This window comes from Dermacentor silvarum, chromosome 11 (genome assembly GCF_013339745.2).
Source record: "Dermacentor silvarum isolate Dsil-2018 chromosome 11, BIME_Dsil_1.4, whole genome shotgun sequence".
Classification (NCBI taxonomy): domain Eukaryota; kingdom Metazoa; phylum Arthropoda; class Arachnida; order Ixodida; family Ixodidae; genus Dermacentor; species Dermacentor silvarum.
In genome coordinates, this window is record NC_051164.1 from 49,624,555 (window position 1) to 49,637,699 (window position 13,145).

General features: G+C 47.2%; 1 protein-coding gene across 1 annotated transcript in view; it reads left to right on the forward strand.

Annotated features, from left to right (window-relative positions):
• Positions 1-724: 724 nt before the first annotated feature.
• The window catches only part of LOC119433209 (E3 ubiquitin-protein ligase RNF220-like), a 65,128-nt gene continuing 52,707 nt past the window's right edge, over positions 725-13,145 (forward strand). The window contains exon 1 of the mRNA XM_037700364.2: positions 725-775. Coding sequence (XP_037556292.1) covers positions 725-775 — 51 coding nt within the window. The remainder of the gene's footprint in view (positions 776-13,145) is intronic.

Genomic DNA, 13,145 nt, shown 5'->3' on the forward strand with positions numbered 1-13,145 from the left:
TGTCGCACCCCGTTATAAGACGCAGTGTGGAACAGGTCTAGAAGAAGGAAATATGAAAAATAATAATAAGTTTTGGCAGCGTGAGGCATACGCTAGCGTCAAAGCAGCTAAATCAGAAAAGAAAGCCACCGAGGGTCGAGCACCAAACTCGAGCCTCACATTAAGTTACTTGTTCCTTCTCTCTTGGATAAAAAAAGCGAGTGTCGTTTATTAATTTTGCGAACCAGAACGAACACGGCTGAGGTCTAACTAAGAGTTGGGTTCCCCGGTAGCCATGTTTTCGTCACTGACAGTACTCGTTACCGAGCAACCGGCCAATCGGAGGCGCGCACTTTGCTGTCGGAAGCCGGGCACGCAACCCTACTCTGCAAATGAGGTAGAGTTCCGACTTTCCATCCAGGCCGAGGAAGTCGTCTCGGAGTGCGTGGGAAGAGGGGGGGGGGGGGGGTTGCACCATGGGGCGCGGGGCGCGGCCGGCAAGCTATTGACTTCCGTCCACCCCCTTGGTACTTCTCCGACGCGTTCCCCACTGTTCTCTCTTCCCTCGCGCGCGCGTTTTTTTCCCTACGACGCGGCGGCCAATCGGGAGCAGAGGGGAGACCCCCCCCTGCCGGTGGGAGGGGCCCGCGCCGAACAGAGGCCACGCCCACCCTACGGTTCGGCCGCCGGTGGCACTCGGAGTGTTCGCGCGGGGCGAAAGGACGGTTTTTTTGCTCAGGCCCGCATGGACGCATCGTCGGGCTTGGTCAGCCCCATGTCACTCAAGTTCGCCCAGGTGAGTCCGCGGCTGAGCCGCGCATCTCCCAGCTGTGGCACGCTTTGAATTCTGCTTGCTCAGTTACCGTCCCGTCATCGAAGAACGTCCTGCCGGCAAATCGGGCCAGCTGGTTCTGTAGTGGAGGCGAGCGACAGGCTTATGTAAGGTCGTCGTGACCGGACGATCACGTGACACTGTTACCAGTCCCGTGCTCCTGCAGGTGTCCCGTATAATGTGAGAGAACGGTGTGTTCCAATTTGCGCCTTTGTAGTATGCGGGATTCTTTCTTCTCCGCGTTGTATTAACACGTCGCGCTAACGAGGAGCGGCTGAAGTCCGTTAATCAAGCGAATTGTAATGACTCGCGTCGTGGGATGTAAAACTCGCGGGGTTTGTTATCGAGGAGACTGAGGTCCTGTAATCTAATCGTGCAAGGTATATGAACCGTAATTTTCGATAAACGCGAAGAGTGACTAATTTATGCGCCGAATGTAACAACGTTTACGCAAGCGCTTCGCCTCGACAACAGTGACATGGCCGTACAGTTACTGTTATCGCTTACACGCGTGAGGCTCTAGTACCATCCTTGAATGTGTATTCCGCGACTCGAGAGCATTTGTTTCACTGAAGAAGACCACGGATATCATCGACTGCCACCGACGCATTCATTTGTATCCACCTGCCTCTTCATTCACCAAGTATGACAGCCGGCCACCCGAGAGTGTCATCACACTGCACCTGTGTCTTTCACCGTCGCCAGCAGCCTCAAATGCCAATCCCGAGGATCTTTGAAAACACCTTTCGTCAGGACACCAGCCGCCGCCGTACAAGAAGACGAAGCGTCATCCGTCAAGGAAGGCCCACATCAAAGTGTCGCGCCCCCATAGTTTGCTTGCCTATGCATTACAGTGTTGAACGACTTCTTTCCAAAGCTGAACAACAACTCCAAGGCGCCAAGAGAGAGAGAGAGAGTAATATGTCGTGTATAATGAATAATAATCCTCCGCCAAGAACTGCGCACCACGTCGGCGCTTCTTCGTCCGGGAGACCCATGTGCACCCCTACAGAACCCACACCACATCGTGCGATGGACCCTCTGAGCAGTGCGAAGGCCAATACAGTCACCGTAACACGCTGGATTCTCATTCGAGTGCATCTTGGCGACAACTTGTGCGTGCCAGTACACCTGTGAACCTGTGCTGTTCCTGTTCTTGCGAAAGGAAACTCTCCTGTTACGCGACAGCCCAGGGCGTGGAGAGCCGGTACTGCCGTGGTGTCTGGCTACAGGGCGTTGTTTCCATCCATGATGTGGCTTAGGAAATGGTGCCTACAACGATCAAGACTTCAGCTTCAGGGTAATGGTGCCAGAACCAGATATGAAACCAGGAGGTGACGCAAGCCCATGACCCGGAAGCGCCGCTGATCTTGCGAGTTTTGGGTTCAAGAAACCTCTGTGTGTGCCGACACGCCAAATCGGGTCACGACACGTCGCCTGCTTCTCGATCACGGGTGCTGGATTTGATGGGAAAGTGCTCACTGACGGCCTCATGCGTCGTCCTGGGCGAATGTCTGAAGTCAACGAGTGCTGCTGCAAGCATTTTTTCAGCATAGACGTAGAGCCTGAAGGTGATGTATGTGTGCGTGCTCCACCAATGTAGTCTATGTCCAAATTCCTTGAATCACGCCCGCTCCAGAAGATATTTTTTTTCTCTGCTATCGTAGTGGTAAAAGTCGTGCTCACTCTGTTACAAGTCGTCACGAAGAAAAATTTCATTATAATTTAAAGAAAACAGCATGTATGGGCAGCGATCCATATAGACTTGTGCCGTCGCGTAGTTGCCGAGATAGTCGTGCATGCCTGCTCATTAAAACGCACGTTCTCCCTCGTGTAGTGACCACCGCTAGCATGAATTGCGAAATTGCACCACAAATGAAACAAAGTTTCTAAACTACAAACATTGACCAATTCCATAGATTGACTTCAAGAGAAAGACTTTCGTTGAAGTGGTTTTTTTTTTTTTTTTTTTTGAGATTCGCACACGGCTTTATCATCACCAGTTTTGGGAATGTAGCGTCTACGTAATAGAGATATTTTTCCTGTCAGTCACGTATACCGCTGTAGTTGACAAGCATCTTTCCATATTTAATTACATTTGTTGCAATTTTAGACACTTCGAGATGTGTTCACAGTTTCCGAGTAACTCACATATTTCAAAAAGGCACACGTTGCAGCCGCGTGGCATGCTACGGGAACCTCCAATTTCGCATCAGTTAGTCTGCCTAACAACGCAAATGTTCCAACAATGACTAAAAAATATTTATTTTGCAAAAAGGAAAGGAGGTTGTTCCGTAATATTCACCGTGGTTCTTTATTACCTACTTCGCAAATTTGAAGCTGACGCAGCCTCATTATACGTTTGGAGAAACATTGAATTCTTACATTCCGAATTCAAATAAATGTGAGACAATGGTCTCCTTTAGGCAACCGCTCAGTAAAATCAAGTTTCTCCTAAAAAAGAGTGAAATTCTAGTGACATCCGTGAGGTTTAAGCAAATTAGCTCTCTATACCAATATGCTCAAGTTCTGTTCATTGTTCGAAAGCTATTGTGAATGAATTTGTAGCAGCATAACTAATAAAAAAGGAGAAGGTACCGCAAGTCTATCAACACTCTTTCTGTTAAGCTAAAGCCGATCGACTAGAAATCTAGCGCATGCATGGACACTACACCAGAAGGTATCACTGTGTTGTGAACTGCGTAGGACATCCGCAAAGGCCAGGCAAACCATGCATGTTTAAGCTGCAAATTATTGTGGAAAGTTTGTCCGCTTCAAGCCTGTCACTCTCTTTTTTTTTCCCCTTTACATAACTGGGAAACATAATGTTTTTGTTGCGGAGCGATTGACATGTTCTTAATGTTTTTTCTGAAGTTTTCTTTCTCAGTCAATTTTTTTTTTCTATATCAGTATTGCAGAACGTGAACGTAAATGCACCCCAAACGGTCAAGACAATGACACCTTGCTTTGACAACAGTCGAACGCCATTATAATGAAGTGCTTGGGGCCTCCGAAATATATTCGTTATACAGGGCACTTCGTTGTACAGACGTTCGTTGTATAGAGGCGCTCGACTGTACAACAAATACCTCAAATCGGTGTAGGAGTTGCCTAAAGGAACCAGCTTCGTTTCTATGAACTCGACTCGAGCGTGGGGAGTCAGAAGTTGAGCTTACCCACCAACCCGACCGCCTTTACTTGCATCTTCCAGGCGGGTTGAGCGAGGCAACACCCTTTTATTTGCCGGCTGGTTGACTCAACTCGACTCGATGCTCGTTCAACCAGACCCGCTAGCGTTTGCATAAGCCAGACGACCTGATGTCGGCCCCACAAGTCGACCCGACCCGACTTAACGATTTCACGTAGACGAAGCTACAACTTCGCCATTTTGTTTTTATTATTTTTTTTTTCTGAATACGAAATGAGTGACCTGGAGCCTTCCCTGAATATCTCGTGCAATCGGAACTGTGGGATTGACGCATGCCCATCATCGCAAACCAGGCTGCTCTCAGAGATCCGTTGCCTGTGACGCATGTTACATTAGTCAATGTTGCCTTACAGTAAACACTAATTTCATAATATACAGCCTCCTCAAAAGCCTAGTGGTCTTACAAAAGGTAGAATAGCAAGAAAAAATAAGAAGAGTGAACAGAAGTCACAAATCGCTTGAGAACTTTTCTCGAAAATCCGATTGGGTGCACCGTAAACTTTCTGTTCATTTTGGTTACAACGACGGTAAAGGGAAATGTATTTAATAATATAGGAGCTTATGATCACAACGGCATTCAGCAACTCCCAAATATTCACGCTCGAGAGCGCAGGGATTGTTTCCAAGCAAGGGTTACAGACAATTACACAGTTGAAATCTGTATAAACCGCGCACTACAGGCTCAGAATATGCACGTTATGAGAATAATAGTGTTTTGGACTCCATAGTAACTCCATTCTTCTTCTTCTTTCTGGGGTTTTACGTGCCAAAACCAGTTCTGATTATGAGGCACGCCGTAGTGGAGGGCTCCGTGTATAGTAACTCCACTATATACGCATTGTACACGGCTATTAGTCTGTACACAAAATACGGCTCCTGCTCTGTGTATGCCATTTAAAAGGATGCTGCAGAGAAAAATATGGTGCGCTGTATCAGGGAAATATCCTTGTATACAATGCTAAGGAAAAAAAGCACTGTCACCATGTGGAGGCTTCAAAAATCAGAAAGGAAGCAAAGACGAGAGATTAGTAGTCTTCGCAATTTTTTGCAGCTACAACAACGTTTCTAACAGCAAGTCAAGCTGCCGCCCTCGTTATGTATGTCAGCCGAGAAGCTTCGTAAGGCAAGAACTTGCAGCTTTATTTATGAAGCTAACTTATCACTCGTGAAGAGATGCCACGTACAGCTGTAGATAATGAATTGTTCTGGTCAGCATCCCTTTGTCTATTATGACTGTCTCGGTAACCTTTACTAATTGTCTGCTTCTTTTCCCTCTTCTTTTGTGCATTTATTTTGGTCAAATGTACCATACGATAAGCTTTCCTAATAATCTTTTTCTTCTTTTTTTCGATACATAATCATAGTCGTGGGGGCCTGCAAAACGACACAACCGATCACCAAATCTCTATATTTGAATTAACTGCATACTTCACGATTTCAAGAACGTGAGCATTAAAAGATATAAGCCGGGAAGGAAACAGCGCTTTCCATGGGATATGCCGTAAACAATAGTCCATGAACTTTAGGGACAGGTCGTGTGACATAAATATTTTAATAATATTCACACAAAAGCTCGTACATAATTATATTACAAAATAAGATAACTGGCACAGACATAACAGTATCACAGATAATCATCATCAGCCTATGTTTAGGTTCAGTACCGGGCGAATGCCTCTCCCATCGACCTCCAATTACCCAAATGCCCCTGTCTTGCGCTAGCTGATTCCTAGTTGTGCCTGCAAATTTCCTAATTTGATCCCGCCACCTAATTATCTACAACACTATAGCACAGATAGCGCGGATCAACTCCTACTCTGTCTTCGACGTTGCTGTTGCTGATGTTGTTACCTGAAAACATCGCTCGTTCTATTAGTTGACAAAATACTATCGTCTTCGTTCACCTCGAAGCATTATATTCACGCCTCTTGAACTATATGGTGTTTAACGCACGTTCGCAGCCATTGGACGACCCGTCAATCGGCCCAAGCTTAGTACTGTCAAAGCCATTTAATGGTAAGCACATAAATTTCTGGTGTGACCTGTCTCACTCTTTTGGCTAAGCTTACGGCTATGTTCATTCAAAGTTCGCAAATTTTGAGGCGCGAAGCCTGACTGAAGATTCCATCACGGTAACGTTCAAGGGAGAGTCAAGGAAAAGGACATCCGGGAAGCGCGAAACGATAATACAAATGTACTGACCGCTCTGGGTGCCGGCTATACTTGCTCTCGGTGCCGGCTATACTTGCTCTCGGTGCCGGCTATACTTGCTCTCGGTGCCGGCTATACTTGCTCTCGGTGGCGGCTATACTCGCGCGATTTAGAGTTTAATGCTCTTGCTCGATTTCCGACGGTTCATGGTGAGTTATCACTGCGAATTGAAATCAGAGGTATGACAGAATTCTGCCTGGCCAGCGAAAGATTATAGTACTCTGTAGCCACAGCGCCGACCAAGGCAAAATTTGTTTTAAAAAACATCTCGATTAAGAACGAAGATTATGAAAAAGACTCTTAACAAATTTCACCTTGGTCGCAACTATGTCTATTGACTATACCCTGCGAACTGCAGGGGCGAAAACGAGCGCCTCGTATTTACAAAATCTCAATAGTTCGAATGTAAAATATACACTTCACACTGCAATATCGCATCACAGACTAATCGCTGCCCCCTACGTACTATTACAAAAGCGTGACGTATTGACACCAAACACTTACTTCGCAACAAAACACTCGAGTGAATGGAAGGGGGGGGGGGCAAAATCATAAAACGGGACATTATGGAAACATTAGGGAAAAAAACAGCAGTTCCCCGCAAGGTTCTCTTCAATCGCCTTCAAGTGGGAAACGGAAGATGTAATCGCGCTCAGGAAAGACAGCGGTGCCAAACGCTATAGCAGTAAGGAGGGGGGGGGGGGACGTGGGTCGCAGCGAAAAAGGCGCGCGACCAACCCGAAATCCCCGAGGGGGAAGAAAGGAAGCAACGACAGAACGACCAAGGGACAGAGCGCAGGCATTTCAGCGGGGGCAGAGTGTAACTAACGTATACAGAGAAAATAAAGGCCGAAGAAGATGCAAACACCGGAGACACACGCAACACTCACAGGCGCACACAGACACACACACACTTACAAAATAAAATAAAAAAGGAAAGAAGCGGGAGATTGAGACAAGCGCCCTCTTCTCGCCTCGTCCTCCCGGTTTTCTCTCGAGAGAAGGGCGCTCGAGGAGCTCGGGTTCGGGAGGAGCGGGACACTGGAAGAGAGAGCCCGGGGCCGAGCCGCGCAAAAAGCCCGTAGCCAAGCCGAGGCAGCGTGGGGAGGACAAATGGCTCTCGATTAACGACGCCACGGCGGCCGCGTCGTGTCCCCCACCTCCTTCAATGTCGCCGCGGCGTCTTCTTCCGCGACAGCCCCGAGGCGGCGGCTATAGAATCAACCCCCCCCCCCCCCCCCCCCCTGCACGGCTCTCAACCCGTGGCTGCTTCTTTGCGGCCGGAAAGGGTCTCCCGATTCCCCTTCAGCGACGATGAGAGCCTCACGGTTTTCACCGCTACTCGGCCGGTCGTTGACTATGTGTCTCCCAGGGCGTGTGCCGAAGCACGCGGACACACACGCACGTATGTACGGATGTACACACGCGATCGGGGCCGTCTCTCCTGGCTGTGTTTGCCGTGAGAAAAGGATCGAAAGCGACGAAACCGAAAAACAAGACGGGAAACGGCCTTTCTTCCCCATAGTGAGCCACTTAAGGATTTCGCCTTAAAATACAGGAGTTTCTTGTTCCGCAGATCGCACTACATCTGAGAAACCTTTTTATTGCGATAGCATTTATGTGGACACCCCAAGCGCGTTTCCGCCGTCGCCGTGATGTTCCGTATAAAAACGGGACGACGGCGACTGCCTTTCTTCCCCAACCCGCGGGGCCTACACTTTGCGGTGTCGTTGTCATCGCGATGATATATTGGACGACTCGGTGTCAAAGGTAACGTGTGTCTGTTCCGTGGTCTCAAGATTACTTTGTGCCTTAGCAACCTCGTTTTGGGGGCCAAACCGCTTCTCTCTGCTCGGTATAGTGGGTGTCTGAAACTGAAATTTTCCGGCGCGATATGATTTAGCTGATGACAGCAGTGACGCTGGTTCTAAACTTCTGCGGCGTACCACGTGAAGTGGTTTGACGTGGTTCGGCCTTGCGTCAAGCAGTATATAGTCCCTTACGGGAAAACTAACAATAGATCATGTAAATATTTCCGTGACGCGACAGGGACTTTCTTTATCGCCAAAGAGGAACTGCAGCGCTAGTACGTCGAGCCGGTGCAGTTTTGTTAGCTGTACGCGATCGATAAAATGAGTCGCCTATAAAGTTTTACAATAATTCAGTTAGAAACTGTACGTATTGCTTTTATTAACGTCACCTCACGCTCTGTACGGAGCAAGCCATTTTTAATTAAGCTTGTACACTGTGCCTTAACTTCATGTTTTTACAGCGTTACACCGGCGACGCCGTTATGTGTCGTAAAAACTATCCGCCGATTATGGGTTAAGGAAGTTTAAAAAGCACCTTGAGTGGAAATAATTGTTGCTGTAAGCGAATATTCACCCTAATCTTATGCGCACTAGCGTAAAGTTTTGTTGTTGCGTCAGGGCTATAGCACAAAGCTGACTGTGTAACTAACCGATCAACTTATGTACATGGCTATACGAACGCGAATATGCGCCAAGTATTTATTTAAACCAAAATACACACTTTTACCCCGGCTTATGTATTGGCGGAAGCACAGTAACAGGTAATTAGCTGAACTTTGTTAATTGCTCATTTTTCTTCGTTATTTATTGTGCAATAACGCCTGCCTATTTACGGTAATCCGGTTGACACAACAGAATCGCGCTGCCTCCACATAATATAGTTTCAATTAGTCTAAAAACACCAGTTCTACTGGGTGTTTCTGCGAAGAGAGTAATTAGTTTTAAATATCGCCTGTGGCAGATAGCACAATCCTAGTCCTTGAGCTGGTCCACTCGAACAGGCGGGCATTACTTGAACAAGAAATCGAAATGGATAATTGACTAATTACCGAAACTTCGCTAATTAGGTTTTAAACTAATTACCTTACGGCACATATTGCAATTCACAAATTGTATAGCCGGTGAGCCTGCAAGTTTTATGCGTTGAAGCACGAAAGTAAGCGGACCGCCAATCTATTTCTTGGCGAGCTTCGGGAATTAATATCGCGTAACTGGCGTCGTCCTTAGAACTGGTTCCAACTGAATCCGCCTCGCTATGTCCCTGGCGGCAATTCCTAAATTGCAATACTTGCCCTAAGGTAATTAGTTAAAACCCAAATTATTGTTTTTGTTAATAACTTGATCATGCATTTCGATTTCTCGTGCATGTAATGACAGCCTGTTCGAGCAATACATCTCAAGGATTATAATTGTGCTATCTACGACACGTGATTTTAAAAACAAATATTGCCTAAAATCTTCGCAGAAGCACCGGGTACCGGAGGTCGTAGATTCGAGCAGGACAATTTAATTGTCAACAAGCAGTGCTTCATTCTAGAGCCACCGTTAGTCGCGCTACCCGCCTCCACAAGTACGCCGTGTACATCACGCAGGGCACGCCTTAAAGGGACACTAAAGCAAAACACCAAATCAGTTTAGACTGATAAAGTCTATTGTCGGATAACTGTATTGTCGTTAATTTCGCTATAATAGATCAATTATAAAAAAAGAAAACGAAGGTTCAAAGTTTAGTCTTTTTTTTAATTTTCGCGCCGAAACCGCAAAGCCAGCTTGACGTCACAGATATAAAAACAATTACCTCGTTGGACCACGTTGGGCTCCGTGAAAGTTCTCGAAACTTGCCATGTTCAGTACTTGGCTCCTTTAGAACACGACGTAGTCCATTTTTACATTTCACCATTTTAATTAATTAACTAGGACCTAGCATACGGCGTCAGAATTCCTGACGTCACGGCGGGCTGGTACAACAACTCCAAGGAGGCGTCGCCACTTGTCTTTAGCCCTGAACGTTTTCGGGCTTACCAAGCGTCTTCTCGCCGTGATATGTGGTGTTTTTTAGGTATTGTAAATGGGTAAATCTACAGATACAAGTGAACTCAATTTTTTTCCCTTTAGTGTCCCTCTAAACTTTGCACTTTGGCGATTTGCGAAGGCCCGTCTAGTTAGACCGGCAACGTTGATTAAAAAGAGAGGTCTAAATTCCACTGGAATAGCGGCGAGCACGTGTAACCCACGCCAGCACCGTTTGGTGGAAACGCACGCTCGAAATTCCAGAGGAACAACTTTGTCAAGAATGTAAGACAAGGTACGAGCAACTTTAGCGATAGAATGGTGCGGCAATATATATATAACCCGCATACACCGCATGTCATGTAAGGCGTGGCATACCATTATGGTCAGCCTATATTTATGTCCACTGCAGGACGAACGGCCTCTTCCTGCGATGTCCTATTAATTACCCTTGTCTTGTGCTAGCTGATTTGAAGTTGCACCTCCAAATTTTCTCATTTCATCACCCCCCCCCCCCCCCCCCTAATTTTCTGCTGTCCTCGGCTGCGCTTCTCTTCCCTTGGCACCAGCAACATTCAGCAACTCTATAGTGGTCCACCGGTTATCCATCCTACGCATTACATGGCCTGCCCAGCTCCACTTTTTTCTCTTAATGTCAATTAGAATATCGGTCAATTAGAATATAAGTCAATGAGAATTAGAATCTAGGTATATGCCACGCAAGGCATGGCATATACCTATACCTAAATATATACCGAAATTTTCGCTCACGGGACGCCGGCGCCGACACCTGATCTTCTGCGACACGGGGCCCTCAACGCTGTCGCGTTAAAAAAAAAAATAACCAAATGGTCACAAGCTACAGCAAACCTACGGCAGAAGGCGCAATACTCACTCCTCACTGCGCGTACCCGCGATCTAGACAATTAAGTGCGTCGGCGACTGTTCACGGCCGAGCTAATTTGCACGTTCAGCCCCCGTTTACGCCTATACGGGGCAGCTATACACGAACACGCGTCCTCGCGTTGCACGTCGTCCGCCGGGGACTTCGTCATCGGCGACGTATAGATAGCGCGCTAAAAAGAAAACGCCGGTCGCGTATCCCTTCGCTCCGTCTTCTACAGCACGTGCAATCGCCTCTGAAACCGAAGAGCAACGTAAGCTGAGGGGACGACGTGTTTACGCCAACGGACCGGGGTCTTCGTGAGCGAATGACTCGCCCGTGTGCCTTGTTTAACCCTTCGCGAATGACAAAGAGGGTGGAAACCCCCCCCCCCCCCCCCCCCTTCCGCTCCATGCGTAAAGCTCGCCTCTAAGTACAGGACCACCGCCGCATACTCGCCACACCCACCTCTGAACGGGTCGCGCGAGCTTAAGCGTTAGCAGTACTTTCTCTATCTCTCTCGCACTCTCATCGGTCGCGCTAGAGGGCGCACGTGCGTCGTAAATTTAACGCACCCCGCGGACTGCGAAACACTCCCAGGGTGGTCGACACTATAGCAAGCACCGGGAGAGGAGCGGGGGAGGAATGCGTTGTGGCGCAGACAAGCTGTATAGCTTGAAATGCCCTGTAACGCGACTGTTCCCGCCAGATGACTCTCTCGCCAAATGACTCGGCGTTCAATCGTTGTTTATTCCGCCACGAAAGAGAGATCCCTGCGCGGTAGTAAATGTATGAGCCCTTCGCTGCTACAGAAGAGAAAGAAAAAGAAAAAAAAATACATAGTATACGTAAATAAGTGACGTGCAGATGTAAACATGCAGCCGTAAGATGCATCCCAAAAGAATTAACTGCAGTACACTTTTTTTATAACTACGCGGTATGCGACGTAGTTTCCTGAGACCCGAACGCAACTATGGGACATAATCGCTCTTCAGGGTGGTTTTTATTGTCTAATGGTATTGTTATTAACCTGAAAACAAAAATTAAATAGAAATAGTGCGGTTAGATGCCAAAAGCTGCGTCTCCACATCTCCACTATCGCCATCATCTCCTCATGCTTGCTATGGTAAAAACTGCATTTCATTGCTTAAACGCAGAGATGAAGATGGAACTACGTGTAGTGCATTGCCACGTTGCTGCCGCGTCCGGTATTTACACGCAATCTCAGTGATTTAGAAACCCACCTCAAGCTTGCATTCGGCCGTCTGGGACGACACAGAGGTATAGATCAATTTAGTGTCACATTTCTCGAAATCGGACGACAAGAATACTGTTCAGTTACACATGCGTTTAACAGTTACACATGCGTCGCACTTTTGCGTACAGCCAGAGAGAATACAGCCAGAATGAATATTTTGCGTAATCACTTCCGAGTGCAACTCTAAAAAAAAAAACACACAAAAAGATTAAGGCAAGAGAGAGAGACAAATACAAGAGAGGAAAGAAGCTTAAGGCAATGTGCGATGTATTGTACAAGGTGTCTTAGAAGGATAATGCGCTACGCATGCGGTCTAAAGGAATGCGTGCCTAATGGATACTTGAGAGTCGGCTGTACTCATGCAGGTGTACTGTGCCGTCAGTTATGTTGCTTGATTACGAAGAACAGACATGCGCACTCACTGACGATACTCTACACCGGTCAAAATACCGCGTTACGTGAGCCGGTTTCTTGCTCGGGCTATAGCATTGCAACGCGCGCATGTTGGGTGTGGTTTCGATTCTGAGCCGGGTATTGCGTATTTCGCGGATGCGATGCGGGCGAGACATGTGCTGGTGGTCTCCCGTGAACAAACCGGCAAAATGAGGCTGTGCGCGTTCGAATTTGTGGGTATACGTAATAAAACGCACGCGTGATTCAAATGACATGATGTACTATCCTTTTTTTTTTTATTGGAAGGGGGAGGGGGGAGTGTTGTTATCTGATTCGTCGTTTTCTCTTATGTCAGCTGCCAAACATGATAGCACCTCGTCGGACGTCATGACTGTGAAAGAAAGAACGCATGCTTTTGCCGTATATACCTCGCTCCGACGAGTTCACGCGGCTTCATTGCTTTCCACTAAAACGGAGGGGTCGTTATGAAAGAAAAATCTGATTAATTAATTGCTTTAGCCATCATCCATAAGAAACTGCAGATACATACTGCAGTGAGC